The sequence below is a fragment of the Emys orbicularis genome, chromosome 1 (genome assembly GCF_028017835.1).
Source record: "Emys orbicularis isolate rEmyOrb1 chromosome 1, rEmyOrb1.hap1, whole genome shotgun sequence".
NCBI lineage: Eukaryota > Metazoa > Chordata > Testudines > Emydidae > Emys > Emys orbicularis.
This window is the reverse complement of record NC_088683.1, coordinates 373,512,393-373,535,068: the sequence shown is the minus strand read 5'-3', so window position 1 is coordinate 373,535,068 and position 22,676 is coordinate 373,512,393. Positions and strand designations below refer to the sequence as shown.

The 22,676-nt window shown below is 60.9% G+C and overlaps 1 protein-coding gene across 1 annotated transcript; it reads left to right on the top strand.

Annotated features, from left to right (window-relative positions):
• The first annotated feature begins 5,417 nt into the window (after nucleotides 1-5,417).
• On the top strand, nucleotides 5,418-22,305 carry TPP1 (tripeptidyl peptidase 1). Its single transcript, XM_065411705.1, is given in 14 exon segments — nucleotides 5,418-5,468; nucleotides 6,404-6,490; nucleotides 6,823-6,962; nucleotides 7,296-7,446; nucleotides 11,254-11,375; nucleotides 12,224-12,417; nucleotides 12,714-12,912; nucleotides 19,009-19,197; nucleotides 19,402-19,474; nucleotides 20,501-20,621; nucleotides 20,985-21,035; nucleotides 21,037-21,144; nucleotides 21,231-21,368; nucleotides 21,675-22,305. Coding segments are annotated over 14 exon segments (1,725 nt in total). The 5' UTR covers nucleotides 5,418-5,457; the 3' UTR covers nucleotides 21,816-22,305.
• The last annotated feature ends 371 nt before the right edge of the window (nucleotides 22,306-22,676 follow it).

The window sequence follows — 22,676 nt, the reverse complement described above, 5'->3', positions numbered from 1 at the left end:
TGACAGCTAGAGCTAAATAGGCTTTATTAGGAGTTTCTTTTGTTATTTTAATTGCTCAGAGCTAAAAACTTCTTGTGGTAGGACTGTGTTTCTGCCCTACCTGCCTGGAGCTGGAAATCACTTGCAGCAGGACTGTGTTTCCTGCACAGAGCTACAATCACTAAGAGACTGGGCAGCTGGCAGGCACAGGTGGGGGTGGTTGGCAGGAGCAAGCATGGTGGTGTTTACCCCCGCACACACATACACTCATGGTGGGAGGAGAATTCATACAGCTGCACCTATGAACTCTGGGTCTGCACTGTCCAGGCACAACAACAGTGAGTGGTGTGCTGGGGAGCACTACAAGAACTTGGGTGTTGGACTCAAGAACCTGAAGCAAAGGACATTGCCCAGCGTACTCTGGGGAGGGTGTCTTGCTAATGCTTTTATGTTTATGAATACTGCTTGTGCTGATTTCTCAGACTGATGCTAGGTTACTTTTATTAAAGAAACTCTTTCTACCTCAGACTCTGTGCTTGCAAGAGGGGAAGAATTGCCTCTTAGAGGCGCCCAGAGGGTAGAGTGAATTTTTCCCAGTTTACTAGGTGGGGGCTCGAGCCAGTTTGGTTATATTGTTGGAAAGGAACCCCTAGATACTGAACCTGGCCCTTCTTGCTGCCCACTCCAGCTGGCAGAAGGGTTACACAGGTTGCCAAAGGTGGCAATGTAGGCACAAGCAAAGGTCTGTAACCCGGCTCACACATGATTAACGAGCCTCTGAAATGTGGCTCCTGCATTAATTAATCCAAATGGCAATGTGCTAAACTCAAAAAGTCCGGAACTGGAAATGAAGGTGGATTTTCTTGTGCTTCATTGTCTAGGGGAATCTGCCAAAACCCCTTTGTTAAATTCAGGGTGCTCACGAACTCTGCTCATCTGAATGTGTCCAGCATGTCAGCATTAAACTTCCTGTAGTCATCACAAATCCTTATTGTCTCAGCTTTTTTGGAAACCAGGACAACGCGGGAAGCCCAAGGACTATTATTCTCTTTTATTATTTCTCTATGATTCCCATTCCCAGCATGCTCATTATCACTCTCTGCACTTGCTCCTGCATTCCACCCATTGTCTGGGAGTCTCTGCTGGATGCAGGCTGTGATCTCCCAGTGCTGATCTCACGGACCACTCTGTTAGTCAGACCAGCTTCTTGGACAATTCCTGCCAGGTGACTTCACAGGCATGATTGGGGTTACCCCTTCCTATAGATTACTGCTCTCTAGTGGGGTAGCCCTGTGTTAGTCAGTCATCAAATGGCCAAGAAAGGCTGTCTTACAGGCCTTCTCCACATAGTATGCCATATTTACAAAGGCCTCCTGAGTGTGGTATTCCTTTAACCTGTCTGTGTGCACAGTTTGTAGTGCCACCTTGCTAGAGGCATTTTGTGTAGTGTAGGTAACTTAGTTAACCCTTTCTACAATCTCCAAAGCTCCTCCCCTGCGTGCTGTGCTTTTCCCCAGGCAGTACAACCAGCCCCAGAACCCCCCCACTGACTGGGTGATCATGAGTATTTCAACCAGCCCACTCTTTCTGTGCTTGGCGCTTTATGAGGTTTAGCTGCACTAATCCCCATCATGGACTTTAAATCTTCCCTAAACCTCTGCACTTACTTTGCCATCAGTTTGCCTTCTGCATCAGTGCTGGAATTTCTGATGAGCTCCAGGGAACCTCTGACCTCTCTCCCATACTGGAGGTCAAATAGGGCAACTTTCATGGACTCTGGGGGCACCTTGCCAGATCAACCCCCCCTCCCCAGTGCCCCCATTCTGGGCAGCAGGAACCCGCCCTGCTCTGTGGCTCCCTGCACAAGGCTTTGGAACAGGCTGCTCACATCCGTCCCATGCCCCCTTGCACTCAGCAGGGGGCACTGGAGGGAGCTGGGCAGAAGTGCTGACTGTGGGGTGGGCTTTTGGCTCCCGGGTCTGGCAATGCCCCTCAATCCAGCCGCCAAAGCCCTGTCCGCGATCCCAATTGCCTGCTCCACCATCACCGGGATGGGACAGCATCGGCTGCTTCCTGCTCTGGCCCCAGAGCCGGATGCCCACATCTCGCTCCTTCAGCAGCTGCTGCTCCAGCCCAGGGTGTTGCTGGTGCCACGGCTCCGACATGGGAGTGCAGAGAGGGCAGATGGGTGTGGTGAGCAGGTGGTTTCCCATCACTCGGCTCTTCCAGATTTTGGATTCTGCTCTGGCAGACCCGGAGCAGCCAGGGTCACAGCTCAGCAGCACCACTAGCCATTCCCCTCACCCTGCTCAGTGCTCCTTCCCCACCCCAGCCTGCAGCCTCTGATCCACTCGCTAGCGGAGCTGTAACATTGCTAAGGCACGATGCTATCTAGTTCTTACGCTCCCCACCCAGAGCCAGGGAGAGAACCCAGGAGTCCTGGTTCCCAGCCCCCCCTCCTCCCAACCACTAAACCCCACTCCCCTGCCAGAGCCAGGAACGGAGTCCAGCAGGCTCCTGCTGTCACTGCTAGCCCGCACTATTAAGGGCATTCAACACACCCGCTAGGCTGCGCTTCCAGGTTTGGGGTCAGGTTGAAGCAGACACAGTGTCTTCGCCTGGGAACACGCTTTAAATATTCGGTCCAAGTCTCCCAGCCACCCTTAACTCTGACCCCAGCCCAACAACAGTCCCGTCCTCCGCAATGCCCTGGGCTGTGAGGGGAGCTGCAGGGCTTGTGCTCTTTGCATGCAGGGACTGCATCCTGCAGAAAACAGTGCTTCTGCAGGTTAGAGGGGTCCTGGCCCTGTACCCTCCTGTGTCCTGACCCCACCTGGCTAAACCTGGGAAGCTGCTGTCCCTTAATGGGTTCCCTGGGCCATGCAGTGGCCACTGCAGCTGTCCCTGTGGGTGTGCCTGGCCGCGCATGGGTGTGAATGGGGGCAGCAGCAGACAGACACACACCAGCCCTGGCAGAAGCAGCCTTTGTCACTGGAATCACAACTGGCTCTTTGCCCATCAGCCTGGCTCCTCTCGGACATGTCAGCTGCTGCCCCAGCCCCGAGTGCTGCCGGTGGGAATGTTTCACTCGCGCTCAGAGCCTGCCTGCCCCCCACATCCCGCAGCTGGGCTTGACGGGGTCTGGGTCCCTGAGAAGCTGGGTCTCAGCCCACAGACCCCCATGCAGTGCTAGCAAGTCCCCAGTCCCCATCTCTGCACCATCATGGGCTGGTCAGTGCGTGGGATGCTGAGCACATGGCTGCACCCAGCCAGGCCTGCCCCACGGGACACCACTCCCCATGCAGCAGGGCGCAGACCCCCCAGCTGGGAGCGGTGCAGGGATGAGAGGGAACTGCCCCCTCCTTCCAGCAGCGTCACCTCTGGGAAGCCTGGGTTTCACCCTCTTGCTGATCTCCCTTGGGCCCTGGTGCTAGCTGGGTCCTGGGTGTAGGGCAACCCAGAGCGTCTATCTGGCAGGCCTGACTGGGCATGCTCCCCCCCCCCCCCACAGCCTGGCACAGCCCCCCACCCCCAGCAACCCCGCAGGCTCTGCACTCCCCAGACCGTCTCTCCCCCAAAGCCCTGGCTGGGTGCCGCCCCACCCACAGGAGTGCAGCAGCAGCTGCAGCGTCTCACAGCCAGAGACCAGGGCTGTTTGGGTTACTGCTAGAACAGCTCCGTAAATATTTATCCCGGGAACCAGTGGAGGGCAGCTCTCCCCACCCGCCACCTCATCCCGCAGGCATCTGCAGGGGGGTCCAGCCGGGCGCCATACTCCAGTGGGGCCGGGGGCTCTGCATGCTGGCAGCTGGGCCCTGAGGAACAGGGCCAGACCCCCCGTGACTCAGCCTCTGCTGACGGCCCAGCTAAGACAGGCCATGGCGGGGGGCTGGGGGGGACATGGGGGCGGGGCTCTCCCAGCTGGAGCAAAAGCAGAGCTCAGAGTTGACATGGAGCCCCTGCAGCCTAGCCCCCCCGGCCCATGCAAGGCATCTATCGACTGCTGCCAGGCCCAGCACTTTCCCACACAGCCTAGTCCACCCCTCCAGCGCCCTGCACCCTCCTCCTGGCCCTGCTCTAACCACTAGACACCCCACCCCCCGGCCCTGGGATAGAACCCAGGAGTCCTGCCTCCCAGCCCCCCTGCTCTAACCACTGAACATCTCCCCCCATCCCAGGATGGAACCCAGGAGTCCTGGCTCCCAGTCCCCCTGCTCTAACCACTAGACCCCCCCCCCCCCCCCCAGCATGGAACCCAGGAGTCCTGGCTCCCAGCCCTCTCACATGTTCCGACCACTTGACCTTCAGTGAGGTCAGCTCCAGTTCCCTGGAGATATGCAGGAAAGGGGGGTGCAAGGGCAGGCACACTCCAAACTCTCTCCCTGCCCGCATCTGCCAGCCCCACCGCTCCTGCACCCTGCCCCATGCCCTGCCCCACACCCCAAGCCCCTCTCCCGACCCCTGCTCCACCACCCACCACTGAGCAGGAGTTTGCAGCCTGCCTCCAATATAACAGATCCAGTAGCCAGGAGGAGATGGGGAAACAGGGCTGGGGGGCGATGTGGGAGGGGAGGAGAGAGAACAGTAATGGGGGAGGGGGCACAGGGATGGGGGGGGCAGAGATGAGAGGGGCGGGGAGGGGGAGGGGGTCGAGGTGAGAGCCCAGTGCCCTCTGCTGGGGGCCGGTAGAGCTGGGGGCCGGTCTGGGGAGAGGTCTGGGGAGTGGGCACAGAGCCCTAACCCTGGATCGCCTGGGAACCCCCCAGCCCAGACCCTGGGGAGGGGCTGACGATTCTGCCCCCACCCTGGGGCCAGCGCCCCCAACTGAGCTTTCCTCCCTCAGCAGCCCGAGTGCCCCCGCCCCCCAGCGCCGCCCCCCCCCCCCCGCCGGGCCCCTCCCCCACCCTGCTGCGCCCCCCAGCGCCGTGCCCCCCCACCCCGCCGGGCCCCCTCCCACCCTGCTGCGCCCCCCACCCCGCCGTGCCCCCTCCCACCCTGCTGCGCCCCCCAGCGCCGTGCCCCCCACCCCGCTGCGCCCCCCACCCCGCCGGGCCCCCTCCCACCCTGCTGCGCCCCCCAGCGCCGTGCCCCCCACCCCGCCGTGCCCCCTCCCACCCTGCTGCGCCCCCCAGCGCCGTGCCCCCCACCCCGCCGGGCCCCCTCCCACCCTGCTGCGCCCCCCAGCGCCGTGCCCGGGCACTGTCCGGTGGAGGCGGCTCCTGCGCCGCGGGGCTCCGAGTCCCAGCAGCGCCGCACGCCAGGGGTCGTTCACTCTGAAACCCAACGACGGCCCGGCCCCGCCCCGCCGGTGTCGCTGACCCGGTGGCTGGGGCCGGGCTCGCGGCCCCCACGTGTCCCCGCCCTGGCTCGGGCCTCTGGTCATGTGACCCCAGCAGCCGCTTCGTCACGTGGTTTCATCGGATCATGTGACCGATTCTGCACCTGACCCAGATTCGGGCTGGGGACGAACAGGACGGGATGGAGGCGCGGTAACGGGGGGAGGGAGTCTCCCCGGAGGGGGAGGGGGAGGGAGAGGGAGCTGCCGGGGAGTGGGGGGGGGGGGAGGGAGAAGGAGCTCCCGGGCAGTGTGTGTGGGGGGTCTCCCGGCGGGGGGAGGGGGAAGGAGCTCCCGGGCAGTGGGGGGGGGTCTCCCCGGCGGGGGAGGGGGAGGGAGCTCCCGGGCAGTGGGGGGGGGTCTCCCCGGCGGGGGAGGGGGAAGGAGCTCCCGGGCAGTGTGTGTGGGGGGTCTCCCGGCGGGGGGAGGGGGAAGGAGCTCCCGGGCAGTGGGGGGGGGTCTCCCCGGCGGGGGAGGGGGAAGGAGCTCCCGGGCAGTGTGTGGGGGGGGTCTCCCGGCGGGGGGAGGGGGAAGGAGCTCCCGGGCAGTGGGGGGGGGTCTCCCCGGTGGGGGAAGGGAGAAGGAGCTCCCGGGCAGTGGGGGGGGGGGTCTCCCCGGCGGGGGAGGGGGAAGGAGCTCCCGGGCAGTGGGGGGGGGGTCTCCCCGGCGGGGGAGTGGGAAGGAGCTCCCGGGCAGTGGGGGGAGTCTCCCCGGTGGGGGAAGGGAGAAGGAGCTCCCGGGCAGTGGGGGGGGGGGTCTCCCCGGCGGGGGAGGGGGAAGGAGCTCCCGGGCAGTGGGGGGGGGGTCTCCCCGGCGGGGGAGTGGGAAGGAGCTCCCGGGCAGTGGGGGGGGTCTCCCCGGCGGGGGAAGGGGGAAGGAGCTCCCGGGCAGTGGGGGGGAGGTCTCCCCGGTGGGGGAAGGAGCTGCCGGGCAGTGTGTGGGGGGGTCTCCCGGCGGGTGCGGGGGAGGGAGCTCCCGGGCAGTGTGTGGGGGGTTCTCCCGGCGGGGGGAGGGGGAAGGAGCTGCCGGGCACTGGGGGGAGTCTCCCTGGTCAAGCTCTGATGCTGTCTGCTGTGCTTTCGGTGGCAGGTTCCTGCTGGCGGTCGCTGTGAGTCTCGTGGGCTGGTGGCACTCCCTAGCGCTGGGCTGGGCCCCAGAGCAGGACCAGAATCTCCGGTAAGTGCTGCCCCGTGGGTGGGGACTGAGCACCTAGTGCTGGGTTCTGCTCTGCCTGAAGGCCACCCCTCCCGTCCGCCCTTTCTCTCGCCCATGCACCTGGAACATCCTGTCGGGCAGAGTCCTGGGTCCGGGGTGTGTGGATCTCCCAGTGTAACTGCGAGTTTCCCCCACCCTCCCAGAGGTGTATTTGGGGGCCCCCCACAACACATACTAAAAAGTGAATGGGGGCCCCCTTGAGCTGCTCTGCTTATGTCTATCGCCGGCTCTGCTCATGCTGTTTGGGCCCCACTCCGTCCAAGTGGGTCACCATAGCACCCTCTTCCCCTCAGGGTCCCTGCTGAATGGAGCCACCTGGGCCGGGTCGCTCCCTTGGATGAGCTCGTGTTGACCTTTGCCCTCAGGCAGCAGAACGTGGAGCATCTGGTGAAGCTGGTGGGAAGAGTCTCAGACCCTGATTCACCTCAGTATGGTAACTGCCCTGGAGAGAGCGGGGACCGAGGGGGATCTTCCAGAGGGCCTTGGGGCTGTTCACGCAGCTGCCCTCTGCTTTACCACCCCTTCCCCCACCACCACCCGGGGAGTGCATCTCTGCCCAGCCAGTGTAGTTGCTTCTGGGCGCAGGTGCTGTGAAGAGCAGAATCTGACAACATGGAGGGAAACGTGGTGTACTGGGAGTCCAAGGGTACAAATATGGAGATGTTTCCCTGGGGCATGGGGAGTGCTGGACTCTTCCAGGAGAGAGCTGCCTTACTGTCCTCCTGGGTGGGAGCCAACTAGCTGTCACCTCTGCCCTGTGCTGCAGGAAAGTACCTGTCACTGGAGGAGCTGCGCACACTCGTACAGCCATCTCTCCTCACGCTCAGCACTGTGCACAAGTGGTTGGGGGCCTACGGCATCAAGGGCTGCAAGACCATTAGCACCTTGGACTTCCTAGAGTGCGTGATGCCAGCCAGGTGAGTCCCTTGGCCGGGGGGCGGGGCTGGGCTTGCCTCATTAAATTCAGTGAGTCTTTATTGGCCACACAAGTTGTGTCGGCACTGCCTGGGTGGAAGGAGAAGCCAGGCCCCTGTAGTCTGTGTCGGGACAGGGATGTAGCCCCTGCATAGGGTCCCATGCTGTGTGCTGGTTGAGCCCTGCCCAAGTAGTGGGGGCTGCATGGCATTGGGCCATCTCTGCGTCAATCATGGGGCTGGATTGTTCGGGGGAATTGCTTCCTTGTGTTTCCGGTAGGGCTACCATATGTCCGGATTTCCCCGGACATGTCCAGCTTTTCGCTCTTTAAATAGCTGTCTGGGGGGGATTTCTAAAAACCTAAAAATGTCCGGGATTTCCCCCCGGTCGGCTATTTATCGATCGAAAAGTAGCTGACAGGGCGGCCGAGCGCCGCTCGCATTGGGGCCTCGGCAGCCAAAGCCCGTTCCCGGCTCCCCCCATCCCCTGCAGCCTTAGCACGCCGCCCGGCAGCGCTGGGGGGCGGGGCTGTGCGCCTGTGAGGGAACGCGGCAGCGGGGCTGGCAGCTGTGACCAGAGCCCCTCTCCCACTTCCCCCCTCCTCCACAGCCTCAGCACGCCGCTCGGCAGCGCTCGGGCGGGGCGCGGAGCCAGACACCTGCTCTAAGCCGAGCGGCACGGTAAGGGGGCCGGGGAGTTGGAGAAGGGGGACAGTCAGGGACAGGGAGCAGGGGGGGTTAGATGGGTCGGAGGTTCTGGGGGGGCTGTCGGGGGCAGGGGTGTGGAGAGGGATCGAGGCAGGCAGGGAGCAGAGGGGGTTGGATGGGTCGGGAATTCTGGGGGTCCTGTCAGGGGGCGGGGAGCAGTTGGATAGGGCATGGGAGTCCCAGGGGTCTGTCTGGGGGCGGGGGTGTGAATATGGGGTGGGGGTGTGGATAAGGGTCGGGGCAGTCAGGGGACAGGTAGGGTCCTAGGGGGGCAGTTAGGGTGGGGGGGTTCTCAGGAGGGGGCAGTCAGGGGACAAGAAGCAGGGAGGCTTAGATAGGGGGTGGGGTCATAGGGGGCAGTTAGTGGCAGGGGTCCCAGGAGGGGGCAGTCAGGGGACAAGGAGCAGGGGGGGTTGGGGGTTCTGAGGGGGGCAGTGAGGGGGTGGGAGGTGGCAAGGAGTGGATGGGGGTGAGGCAGGGTGAGGGCGGGGCTAGAGCGGGGCTCCCCTCCCCCTCTCCACCCCCAAGTGTCCTCTTTTTTGATTGTGGAAATATGGTAACCCTAGTTTCCGGTGTTGGCCAAGAAGTGCCCCCAGGTCTCAAGTGTCACAGAGTTTAAGACCAGAAGGGACCACCAAATCATCCAGTCTGATCTCCTGCATATCGCAGGCCACCGCTGCTCTGTCCTCGCAGTCTGCCTTGTGGTCACTCACAAGCCTAAAATAATGCTGCTGAACATATGTTTCCAGGCATGTTGTTTGGTCCATCGCATGTCACCAGGGATTTGAAAACCACTGTCCTAGAGCAGCAGCGCCCAAAAGTCAGTCACAACGCCCAGGGGGGTCACTCCATCAGGAGATGGGACCCCGGCAATCCTGAGTGTGTGGAAAACACCATTTTACACAATGGCATCCTCTGCACAGTGTGCCCTCAGATGCACCGTACGTGTGCGAGGTCACGCTTTGCGGAAGCTGCCATTTTGAAATGGCGTCCTCCATGCTGTGTGAGGTCATGGGAAGCAATATATGTGGAAATGGGGTCATGCCAGGAAATGTTTGGGAACCACTGTCCTAGAGGGGGCATCAGTGAGGGGAAACGGAGAAAGGTTTTTTGAAGATTAAGTATGTACAGGAAAGTACATACAGGTTTGTGCAGGTCACTGTGCTGTGAGCAGGCTCTGAGCCAAAGCTGCACGGCACAGACGCACCCAGGGTTACCGGGCAGGTGGTGACACCCCCCCAAAGCATTACCGCCGGCAGGAGACTGGCTCTGCCACAGGCAGTGTGAGATGCCCAGTGCCTGACACCCACGCAACACCTGTCAGGGCAGGTCTAGATCAGTGGCTCTGACCCAGGGGGTACACAGAGCTCTTCCAGTGGGTACATCCGCTCATCTAGGTAGGTGCCTAGTTTTACAACAGGCTACATAAAAAGCACTAGCGAAGTCAGTACAAACTAACATTTCATACAGACAATGACTTGTTTATACTGATCTATACGCTGTTCACTGACATGTAAGTACAAGTTTTATCTTCCAGTTGATTTATAATTACATGTGTGACGTTGCACTCCATATGTTTTATGGAAATATGCTTATGAGTGTGAATATGATGTAATGGGAATATGCTTTATGCAAAAGGTCTCTTGTAAGGTATCATAACAAAGGTTGTAACCTACTGAATATATTCCTCCTATTTGTATGTATGTATCATTCTTGTATCTGAAGCTAGAAATATGAAGTATAACTCTGAGGTCCTATTGTAATTATGCAAAGTGTGGGCCATTAATGGTGGTTTAGAATCTTGATGGCTCCCATTGACTAGGACAATTGGTTGTAAATGGCTCTGTTTACTTAGAAACCTTCCTGTGTACCATGCTGGGCTGACAGCCAACTGACTCCCCCCTTCCCCCCCAAGCACTGCGCCTCTCACGGAGGTGGAGTTATCAAGTCGGTCTAGGGGACGACTTCCCTCAGCTGGAGCACCATTGTGGTGTAGACACTTACAGTTAGGTCAAGATCAGCTGCCTTACTGCCCTAACTCTGTAGTAATAACAGGAGTACTTGTGGCACCTTAGAGACTAACAAATTTATTAGAGCATAAGCTTTCGTGGGCTACAACCCACTTCTTCGGATGCATATAGAGTGAACCATATATTGAGGAGATATATATACACACACATACAGAGAGCACGAACAGGTGGGAGTTGTCTTACCAACTCTGAGAGGCCAATTAAGTAAGAGGAAAAAAACTTTTGAAGTGATAATCAAGATGGCTCAGTACAGACAGTTTGATAAGAAGCAAAGTACTCCTGTTATTTTTGCGGATACAGACTAACACGGCTGCTACTCTGAAACCTAACTCTGTAGTGTAGACCAGGCCTGAAAGACAGCGGCCTCCAATTCCCTGCTCTTCTCCTCCATCTCTGCTCATGACATCAGCCGCTCTCAGAGCACTAAGCTAAGGGGAGGCGACCCAGCGTGTGGTGAGACAGAACCTTTGCTTTTCAGTTCACTTAGCTTGTTAAGTTAGGGGTGAGCTTGCGCTTTGCTCCTTTATTTTCGTTTTGTAACAGTCCTGAGCATCATCCCTTGAAATCACTTAAAATCTGGCTCTCTGTAGTTAATAAACGTGTCTTGTTGTTTTATCTTAACCAGTCTCTCTGGATTGCGTGTTTGGGATAGCAGGGCTGGTGCGTATCTTGTTCTCCTGTGAAAGGACGGACCTTCCACATGCTTGCATTGTTCAGCATGTTTCTGGGAGACGAGGCTGGGGCTAGGAATTTGCTGATGTCTCCCTGTACGTAGTCCAGGAGTGACCAGTCAGAGTGCTCCGGTGTGTAGCGGGGAGTGAATGCACATGCTGACAGCTGTGAGCAGGCCAGGAGCCCCAGGTTTGAGAATTATGGGGACACGGCTGTTCAGGGGTCCAGCATGTACCCTGGGGAATGTCACAGTGCACAGGGTGTGAGCAGGGCCATGCCTGGGGGAGGGCAGTGCAGGGAGGGGCAGGCCTGCCTGAGTTCCAGCAGCCCCAGGGATGGAGCGGGGAGCTGGTCCCCCTCTACCCCAGGCTGATGGGTGGTGTTTGATTCTCTCTTGCAGCACGGCGGAGCGTCTCCTGCCAGGAGCCCAGTTCCATCGCTACGAGAGCGGCCAGCGCAGCGCTGTGCGCTCCCCTGTCCCCTACACCCTCCATGAGGACCTGGCTGAACACATTGACTTTGGTATGAGCTGGCCTGGGCTGGGGGGAAGGGCTGCATGTTCCTGGCGCTGTGGAGACCTGGAGAGCTCTCACAGGTTCACCTGGTGTGTGAGGTGGGCTAACCCAAGCACCTGCTGCTCCCGGCTGGCTCCTGTGAGTCCTCAGCCACTCCACTCTCCTTTGTGGCTGGGCAGGCCCCTCCTCCTTGCAGACATGGTACCAGTGTTCCTAGGCCTGTCCCAGGGTCTCTACTCTGCAGATGGGGAAACAGGCCACGCGTTATTAACTAGTGCTAGCCAAGCCTGATGCTCCCACCCCCACCGAGGGAAGTGAAGGATATGGGGTGATGTTACTTGCCACTATCATGCAGCCACCTCTGGGGTGGGAAGCAGCAGCTGCTCAACAATGACACAAGAACACTACGGAGCGTTTTGGGATAGGAGGTGAAGGGGAATCTTGGCTCCTCCCTGCAGGGAGGCACGGAAGAGATTTGGTTGTGTGGGTACGCTGATTCTGGGGTGCTGCTGGGGAGCTTTAAGATGTGAACTCTGGGAGCATCTTATACCCAATGTGAAGGGTGAGTGCCCCCTGCTGCACACCCAGAGCTCCCTGCAGCATAGAGGCCCTGGGGACCCCAAGGGGAGAGCGCCCATCCGGCAGCACCCGGCTCTTCGTGGGCCATCTCTCATCTGCACACAGGCCAGCCCAGCCCTGCTGGGGCGGAGGTCTGGGGGGCTCCCAGCTCAGAGTGAATGAGCTTTCACTGCTCCCATGCAGACCAGAAAGGAGGAGGGGCTAGAACAGAGCCCCACACCCCACTGGAGACACAGGCCCTAACCCTGCCTCCTCTGCTTTCTCCTTGGCATCCAGTGGGTGGCCTGCACCGGTTCCCTGCGGAAAGGAAGGTGGTGACCAGAGCCTCGGGGAAGGAGGAGGCGACGGCACGGTACCAGCAGAGGGCAGCTTTCCATCTGGGTGTGACGCCCTCTGTCATCCGCAAGAGATACAACCTGACGGACGGGGACATTGGGGCATTGCCCAATAACAGCCAGGCCTGTGCCCAGGTAACCGTGGTGACACCCCTCCGTGACAATAGCCATGCTTCAGCCCAGGTAACCATGGTTACACACACACCCCATAACAGTGGCCCAGCCTGTGCCCCAGGACCCACGGGAACCCTCCCTGTTGACAGCAGTGGCCAGGCCTGTGTGGAGGCACCGAAGCCGGCTCAGGGACAGCCAGTGGGGATCCCAGCGGGGGGGGCACGTTTCGGACCTATGTCCGGGTCTGGGGGCCCAGGGGAGGGACGGTGCTCTGGGTAGGGTGAGGAATGTCACAGCCTCCCTGCCTGTCCCCCTAGTTCCTGGAGCAGTATTTCCACCCGGCTGACCTGGCAGAGTTCATGAAGCTCTTCGCAAGCAGCTTTGGGCACCGCTCCCGGGTCGACCAGGTGGTCGGGCACCAAGGGCTGGGCAAGGCGGGGCTCGAGGCCAGCCTGGATGTGGAGTACATCATGAGCACAGGTGCCAACATCTCCACCTGGGTCTTCAGTAATGCAGGTACCGACCCGATCCCCGACACGGGCCTGCGCCCCCGCCACGCAGGTACCGACCCCACCCCCGACAAGGGCCTGCGCCCCCCCCCATCCCCCATGCAGGAACCGACCCCACCCCCGACACGGGCCTGCGCTCCCCCCAACCCCCATGCAGGTACTGACCCCACCCCTGACACTGACTTCCCTGTGTGCCCCCCCTCACATCTCCCCTCTTCCCCCACCACCACCACAGGTACCAACCCCCATGCAGGTACCGACTCCACCCCCGACACGGGCCTGCGCCACCCCCACCCCCCACGCAGGTACCGACTCCACCCCCGACACGGGCCTGCGCCACCCCCACCCCCCACGCAGGTACCGACCCCACCCCCGACACGGGCCTGTGCCCCCCCTTGCCCCCCACGCAGGTACGGACCCCACCCCCGACACGGGCCTGTGTCCCCCCTTGCCCCCCACGCAGGTACCGACCCCATCCCTGACACGGGCCTCCCTGTGTGTCCCCCCGCCTTTCCCCCCCAGGTACCGAACCCCACGCAGGTACCGACATCACCCCCAATATGGGCCTGCCCGTGTGCCTCCCCTGATGCCCATGCAGCTGGTATCCCCACCCCCAATGTGGGCCTGCCCCTCGGCCCCCCCCGACTTCCCCTCCCACGCAGCTGGTATCCGCACCCCTGACATGGGCCGGCCCCTCTGCCACCCGCGACCCCCTCCTCCACGCAGCTGGTATCTGCACCCCTGACATGGGCCGGCCCCTCTGCTACCCCCGACCCCCTCCTCCACGCTGCTGGTATCCGCACCCCTGACATGGGCCGGCCCCTCTGCCACCCCCGACCTCCCCTCCCCCACGCTGCTGGTATCCGCACCCCTGACATGGGCCGGCCCCTCTGCCACCCCCAAGCCCCTCCTCCACGCTGCTGGTATCCGCACCCCTGACATGGGCCGGCCCCTCTGCCACCCCCGAGCCCCTCCTCCACGCTGCTGGTATCCGCACCCCTGACATGGGCCGGCCCCTCTGCCACCCCCGACCCCCTCCCCCACGCTGCTGGTATCCGCACCCCTGACATGGGCCGGCCCCTCTGCCACCCCCGACCCCCTCCCCCACGCTGCTGGTATCTGCACCCCTGACATGGGCCGGCCCCTCTGCCACCCCCGACTCCCTCCTCCACGCTGCTGGTATCCGCACCCCTGACATGGGCCGGCCCCTCTGCCACCCCCAAGCCCCTCCTCCACGCTGCTGGTATCCGCACCCCTGACATGGGCCGGCCCCTCTGCCACCCCCGAGCCCCTCCTCCACGCAGCTGGTATCCGCACCCCTGACATGGGCCGGCCCCTCTGCCACCCCCGAGCCCCTCCTCCACGCAGCTGGTATCCGCACCCCTGACATGGGCCGGCCCCTCTGCCACCCCCGACCCCCTCCTCCACGCTGCTGGTATCCGCACCCCTGACATGGGCCGGCCCCTCTGCCACCCCCGACCCCCTCCTCCACGCTGCTGGTATCCGCACCCCTGACATGGGCCGGCCCCTCTGCCACCCCCGACCCCCTCCTCCACGCTGCTGGTATCCGCACCCCTGACATGGGCCGGCCCCTCTGCCACCCCCGACCCCCTCCCCCACGCTGCTGGTATCCGCACCCCTGACATGGGCCGGCCTCTCTGCTACCCACGAGCCCCCCCACGCAGCTGGTATCTGCACCCCGGACATGGGCCGGCCCCTCTGCCACCCCCGACCCCCTCCTCCACGCTGCTGGTATCTGCACCCCTGACATGGGCCGGCCCCTCTGCCACCCCCGACCCCCTCCTCCACGCTGCTGGTATCCGCACCCCTGACATGGGCCGGCCCCTCTGCCACCCCCGACCCCCTCCTCCACGCTGCTGGTATCTGCACCCCTGACATGGGCCAGCCCCTCTGCTACCCCCGACCCCCTCCTCCACGCTGCTGGTATCCGCACCCCTGACATGGGCCGGCCCCTCTGCCACCCCCGACCTCCCCTCCCCCACGCTGCTGGTATCCGCACCCCTGACATGGGCCGGCCCCTCTGCCACCCCCGAGCCCCTCCTCCACGCTGCTGGTATCCGCACCCCTGACATGGGCCGGCCCCTCTGCCACCCCCGAGCCCCTCCTCCACGCTGCTGGTATCCGCACCCCTGACATGGGCCGGCCCCTCTGCCACCCCCGACCCCCTCCCCCACGCTGCTGGTATCCGCACCCCTGACATGGGCCGGCCCCTCTGCCACCCCCGACCCCCTCCCCCACGCTGCTGGTATCCGCACCCCTGACATGGGCCGGCCCCTCTGCCACCCCCGACCCCCTCCTCCACGCTGCTGGTATCCGCACCCCTGACATGGGCCGGCCCCTCTGCCACCCCCGACCCCCTCCTCCACGCTGCTGGTATCCGCACCCCTGACATGGGCCGGCCCCTCTGCCACCCCCGACCCCCTCCCCCACGCTGCTGGTATCCGCACCCCTGACATGGGCCGGCCCCTCTGCTACCCACGAGCCCCCCCACGCAGCTGGTATCTGCACCCCCGACATGGGCCGGCCCCTCTGCCACCCCCGACCCCCTCCTCCACGCTGCTGGTATCTGCACCCCTGACATGGGCCGGCCCCTCTGCCACCCCCGACCCCCTCCTCCACGCTGCTGGTATCTGCACCCCTGACATGGGCCGGCCCCTCTGCCACCCCCGACCCCCCCCACGCTGCTGGTATCTTCTTCCTCTGCCAGCATCTCCACCCGAAGCAATTTCCATAAATCCCCCCCTCCCGTTCCCTCCCAGCTGGAGGCAGGTGGCCCCGTCTCTCTGGTGCCCCAAGGGGTGGCTGAGCTCTGAGCTCTGTGAGCCTGTCACGCGGGTAAAGGGGAACCAGGCGACATAATTTATTTATGCTGCAAAAGGCCTTTGCCAGGGTCACCCCTAAGTCACTGGGGGTAAGAGGCAAAGTTCTGCCCGGGCCGGGTCAGAACTGGCCAGGAGACAGAAAGCGAAGAGTTGGGTTAAATTCTCCCCACAGCAGGGGCTGAAGGTTCTGGACTAGCTCTCATCTTGGGTGATGTATTTATTAGTGCTCAGGAAAGTGGGAGAGAAGAAGACGGGGAGTCAGGAGCAGAGGGGACTGTGGAACTTCAGAGAGATCAAACCCAGCCAGGGGAATGGGCAGCACCACCGCAGATGAAATCCCATTTCAAATGCACAGTAATGCGCGAGGGGGGAGGGGTGTGTGTGTATACTCCTACCCCTTACAGGGTCCAAATTAACCTCTTCAGCTCAGGGAAGGGACCTGGGCTCATTGTAGACAGTGCAATGGAGACCTCTGCTTGATGCCCAGGTTTGGACAAATAAACAAGGTGTAGGTGTTCCGCTGCATAGGAGCGGAGAGAACTATGGAGAGACTATTCTGCTGCCTTGGTGTGAGGCAGCTGTGTGGCCTCATGTGGACATGGCGGGACTGGCCCCATCTCATCCGGGCTGGTGCAGAACTCAAGGGACTCAGAGGAAGGTGAAAATCTCCAGATTATAAAGCCAGAGGGGCTGTTGAGATCCTCCTGTCTGACCTAAACCAGGCAAGAGAACAGGGGGGAGGGATAGCTCAGTGGTTTGAGCATTGGCCTGCTAAACCCAGGGTTGTGAGTTCAATCCTTGAGGGGGCCACTTGGGGATCTGGGGCAAAATCAGTACTTGGTCCTGCTAGTGAAGGCAGGGGGCTGGACTCCTGTTTAACTAGAGCAGATCTTCTAGACAGCCAGACCTCAGTCCTGAGTTAAGAATTGCCAGGGATGGAGAATCCACCACAGTCCTTGGAATTTGTTCCACTAGTTTATTATCCTCACTGTGTTTTTCTTATTTCCGGTGTAAATTTCTTACTTTAACTTCCAGCCACTGGTTCTTTTTGTCCATTTCTCTGCTAGACTAAAAAGTCCATTATGAAAATGCTGTTCCGTATGTAGGTACTGATAGACTGTGATCAAGTCAGCCCGTAACCTTCTCTTTGACTCATCTACGCAGCGAGCTGTTGCACGGCACGCCAGGGTGTGACTCTGTAGCGTACCAGCTTGCCGTGTGGCCCCATGCACTGGAAGTTCTGTCCTGCACTTCGATGGACAGGAAAGCGCACTGGGAACTTGTACTTTGCTGTAGCAGGGTCCACGTGGCAAATGAGTGTGCGGTAGATTCACACCCAGGGTTGATGGCACTAACTCGCAGCTTAGACCAGCCCTTTGTTAATGATCTCAGTTACTATAAGGCAGGTTTTTCAAGCTTTACATCATTCTTTTGGCTCATCTCTGAACCCTGCACCACTTCTCAACATCCATGTGGATTTGTGGGCAGCAGAACTGGGCACAGGGTTCCAGCAGCGGTCGCACCAGTGCCAAATACAGCAGTAAAATAACCTCCCTGCTGCTCCTTGAGATTCCCCTGTTTATAAATCCAAGGATCGCATTAGCCCTGTTGGCTACAGCGTCGCACTGGGAGGGCATGTTCAGCTGATTGTCCAACATGACCCCAACTCCTTTACAGAGACACTGCAGCCTGGGCTGGAGTCCCCAGCCTGTAAGAATGGTCTGCATTCTTTGTTCCTACAAGTATACCTTTGGCCAGATTAAAATGCATATTTACCAAGCAGTCCAAATCACTTCATAGTTTTTTACAGGGGCGCTGGAACAATTTGTATAGTGGGGGTGCTGAGAGCCATTGAACCAAATTGTAAACCTTGCATATAATGGAAACCACTTCAAGCCAGGGGGTGCTGCTGCACCCCTAGTTCTGGTACCAATGGGTTTTTTACCACTGTTCTTTTTATTTACCCCTCCCCCAATATTTGTGTCATCCACGAACTTTGTCTGCACTGTTGTTGTAGCCGTGTGGGTCCCAGGATACTAGAGAGACAAGATGGGTGAGCGTACGTTTTATTGGTGAAAGAGACAGAAGACCTGAAGCAGAGCTCGGTGTACTTTGAAAGCTCGTCTCTTTCACCAACAGATGTTGGTCCAATAGAAAATATCACCTTGCCCACCTCGTCTATCTACAAATTTTATCAGTAACAATTTTTTTCTTTCCAGGTCTTTGATACAAATGTGAAATAGTGTAGGGCCAATAACTGATTCCTGCAGGTCCCGACTAGAAATGTACCTGCTTGATAATTCCTAGCTTAAATTACATGTTGAGACATGGCAGTTAGCCAGCTTTTAATCAGTTGAATGTGTGCCGTGTTAATTTTATATCTTCCTAGGATTTTTTTAATCAAAATGTCATGCGGTACCGAATCAAACGCCTGACAAAGCTAATGATATTACATCAACACTATTCCCTTTATCAACCAAACGCGCATATCCTAGAAAAAAAAATCATTTGACAAGTTCTAATTTCCATAAACCGACGTTGATTGGTATTAATTGTTATCCTCCTTTAATCTTTATTAATCGAGTCCTGTATCGGCCACTCCATTATCTTACTCGAGATCACTGGCAGACCTACAATTTCCCTGGCTGTCCCATTTACAGTCTCTTTGAATATTGGCACAACGTGAGCTTTCTTCCAGTCCTGTGGATCTTCCCCCTACAGTGCTCCAGAACTGATTGAAAATGAACATGAGTGGTTCAGGGAGCTCCTTGGCCAGCTCTTTTTCTCTCTCTTGGGTGCAAGAGAGATTGAAACCACTGGGAGAAGTGAAATGAATGAGAAGTGACATGAGAAAAGTCTATCACTACTGATTGGTCAAGAGAAGGGGCGATTGGGGGCTTTTGTTTTCCCTCTCTCTCAGCACGGGGACAATCAGTGACATGGAAGGGAAATACTTTTTCATGGTATATGTAATTAGCCTGTGGAACTCACTGCCACGGGATGCCTCTGAGGCCAAGGACTTAGCCAGACTAAAAGAGGGACTGGCCATTCTCTGGCTGCAGTGAGTGTAGCGAGTAACAGTTCTGGCAGGAATAGTCTAGTGTCTCTATTTGTGCCCAGGATGAGACCTGGGGGCTAGGATTACTCTAACCCACGGTGTGTTCCTGCACGGCTCTCCCTGTCCTGGGCCTTCTTTGCTCTGCCCCATGGGGATGGAGGCTCCGGATGGGGGCTGATCCCTTCTCTGCTGCCCCTTGCAGGGAGGCATGAGAGCCAGGAGCCCTTCCTGGCCTGGCTGCTGCTGCTCAGTAACATGTCCTCGGTGCCCTGGGTGCACTCGGTGAGCTACGGGGACGATGAGGACAGCCTGTCCTGGGCCTACATGGAGCGCGTCAACGTGGAGTTCATGAAGGCTGCTGCACGGGGCTTGACTGTGCTCTTCGCCTCAGGTACACGCAGCCGGCCAGCACCTCTTGCCCTGGGCTGCCTTCCTCCCTGGGAGCGCGTGGATCCTGCTGGGACCCAGGAGTCCCCCTGCTCCCTCCCTGCAGCACTGGGGTGGGGAGATGGGTGCTTGGCCCCTGGCCCCAACAAGGGTCCATGCCTCACGGGCCACCCACAGGCCAGGCTGATCCCGTACTCCTGCCTTGCAGGTGATGCTGGAGCTGGCTGCAGAAAGCTTGCTGGAGGGAGCCACGCTTTCCGGCCCAGCTTCCCAGCCTCTAGGTAACGGGGCGGGGGGGGGGGGGGGGGGGCGGAAAGGGCTGGGAAGTCTCTGGCAGACAATGCTGTAACCCTGGCCAAGCAGCCGGGGGGGCGGCGCAGTCTGTTACAGCTCCTGGCCCTGCTCTGCCCTGGGCTGAGTGCTCCTGGCATAGCCCCAGCCGGGAGGTTTTGGGGCTGCTGGGGCAGAGATGCACCTGTTGGGGAGCAACAACACAGACAAGATGGGAGGGTGAGAGCAGGGGAGGCGGCGAGAGAAGGCTGGACGGGGGGCAGGCCAGGTGGGGGCAGGCAGGGCGGGGGAAAGCTGGCGGGGCAGGTGGGACAGGGCAGGCTGGGCGGGGGAAGGCTGGATGTGGGGAGGCCAGGCGGGGAAGGCTGGAGGGACAGGCGGCACGGGAAGGCTGGAGGTGAAGGCAGGCTGGGTGGGGAAGGCTGGTGCGGTGGGTGGGACGGGGCAGGTCTGGAGGGGAAGGCCAGTCGGGGGCAGGCAGGGCGGGGGGAAAGCTGGTGGGGCAGGCAGGAAAGGCTGGTGGGGCAGGCTGCGCGGGAAGGCTGGAGGGGAAGGCAGGCTGGGCGGGGAAGGCGGGTGGGACAGGGCAGGGGCAGGTCTGGAGGGGAAGGCCAGGTGGGGGAAAGCTGGTGGGGCAGGCAGGGAAGGCTGGAGGTGAAGGCAGGCTGGGTGGGGAAGGCTGGTGGGGTGGGTGGGACAGGGCAGGCTGGGTGGGGGCAGGCAGGACGGGGGAAGGCTGGAGGGGAATGTCGGGCAGGGGCAGGTGGGGCAGGGCAGGCAGCAGGGTTCCCCAGGGAATGGAAAGGGGCTTAGAGACCTATGCAGACTGACCGAGAACTGGGGGCCTGAGGGAGCCCTGAGAACTGCCGGCTCTAGGGGGCAGTGGGGCCTGGAAGGCCAGAGAAGTGGGGGCTCCTGCAGTATTAGTCTCTCCGTTAGTGGGAGCTGCTGGCCCCCCAATGAGAAGTTGTCTCTGGTGGCCTGGCCAGTGCAGCTCCCCCCACCTGTCCCCACAGCCCCTATGTGACCACGGTGGGTGGCACAGCCTTTAAGAACCCCTTCCGAGTGACCTGGGAGGTGACGGACTATATCAGCGGCGGGGGCTTCAGCAACGTCTTCCCTATGCCTGACTACCAGGTGCGTGGGGCTGGGACCGAGGTGTGGGGCGTGCAGCGCAGTGGCTGGCAGGTTGGGGGAGTGGGTGAGGGGATGGGGTGGGGGGGAAGGGGCAGGATGGCGGCTGGGGGGTGGGTGAGGGGCAGGATGGGGGGGTGGGGGTGGGGCAGAGGGGAAGGGGCAGGATGGCGGCTGGGGGGTGGGTGAGGGGCAGGGGGAAGGGGTGGGGCAAAGAGGCAGGATGGCGGCTGGGGGGTGGATGTGGGGAAGGGGGAAGGGGCAGGATGGTGGCTGGGGGGTGGGTGAGGGGCAGGGGGAAGGGGTGGGGTGAAGGGGCAGGGCCCAGTTGCGAGGTTTCCCTCCCCATCTGACTGTCTCTTCCAGGCTGCGGCTGTCAGGAATTTCTTGCGCTCAGCCCCAAAGCTGCCACCCCCTCTCCTACTACAACAGCAGCGGCCGTGCCTACCCCGACCTGGCTGCCCTCTCCGACAACTACTGGGTGGTGACCAACCGCATCCCCCTGCCCTGGGTGTCTGGGACATCGGTAAGGAGCAGCCCTAGGCTGGGCCGTGGGCTCCGAGTCCCCTGACGTCCCCAGGGCCCTGACGCACCTTTCTTCCCCCCCTCCAGGCCTCCACCCCCGTGGTAGGGGGCATTATGGCCCTGATCAACGACCGCCGTTTGCAGAAAGGTCTGCCGCCTCTGGGCTTCCTGAACCCGGCGCTCTACAAACTGCAGGAGAAGGGGCCTACTGCTGCCCTCTACGACGTGAGTGGGGCTGAGGGGTGAAGTGTCAGCAGCCGTGGGCTCCGTGCAAGGGGAGGACCCAGGCCTGGGGGCTGGAGAGACGAGTCCTGTCTAAGGGTGGAGGGAGACGTTTGTCCTGGATCCAGGGGAGGGGGCGGCCTGCCTGGGGCTTTTCCAGCTCCAGCCTTGGAGTGTCCTGTAGCTGGAACTCCCGCTCTGCGGGGCAGTGATTCCCCGTCCCCCTGCACCTGGCTCGGTGCTTGTCTGCATGCGGTCGGGGCACTTAGCAGCTGCAGCGTGCACTTACTGAGCTCTCTGACTCCCCAGGTCACCCAGGGCTGCCACCTGTCGTGTCTGGACGCAGCAGTGGAAGGGCAGGGGTTCTGTGCTGGCCCCTCCTGGGACCCCGTCTCAGGCTGGGGCACCCCCAACTTCCCACAGCTCCTGAAAGCTCTGCTCAACCCGTGATGCCGGCAGCAGGAGGAAAGGGCTGGGGCTAGAGAGGAGTACGCAGCAGGCTAAACCACAGGACCACCTCCGTTCTCGCCCCCTCCCTACTACCACATCTAACCTGAGATGGGGCACCTTCCTCCAAGCTGTAGGACCAAGGGGCAGGTCACAGCTGCTCCTGCTGGGCAGGGCCCAAAGGCCCCTTTACCTTACTGAGCAGGCAGCGATTCAGGGCCTCCTGGAAAGAAACGGCTCAAGCTTCCCCCTACCTCGCGCTCAGGCCTGCTAGTGCCTCCCTCCAGTTATCTCAGGCGCTGCTACTCTGCAGTCCGGTGCGGCAGCTGAGCTGTCCATTCCCCTGCCTGGCCCCAGGCCCCCAGGAGGGGTGACACGGTGGGAGCTGCTTTGGGGGAGTCCCATGCAGGGAGGGGAGATGCTCTCACATGAACTTTCCTCAGGGGGAGAAGGCTCACCCTGGCCCCCACTGGCAATAAAGGTGTTGGCTCCAGAGTGTGTCTGGTGGTGCAGCGGGGTGGAGGGATGGGATAGGCTGGCTGGGGGTTTGGGTGAATAAAACCCGGCGGCTGCTATTTGCTGCTTCATGGACTTTGGGAATTTCGGTCCGAGTTTTGGGATTCCTGGGTGTCCCTTCGTTTCTCTCTGTGCTGCGCCCAGTTATGGACAGTGTAAAGCAGAGCTGGAGAGCTGAGGCCTTTGGGTGACTGTTGGGTGCTATGAATGGGTCATTAAAGGACTGGCTGAAACAAACCGTGTCGCTCGAGGAGTCAGACACACAAGGGGAGCGGAAGGGCTGGGAGGTTCAGCCTAGGTTTCCCCATCCCTGGCACAGCCCCCAGCTGGAGGGCTAGCTCAGTGGTT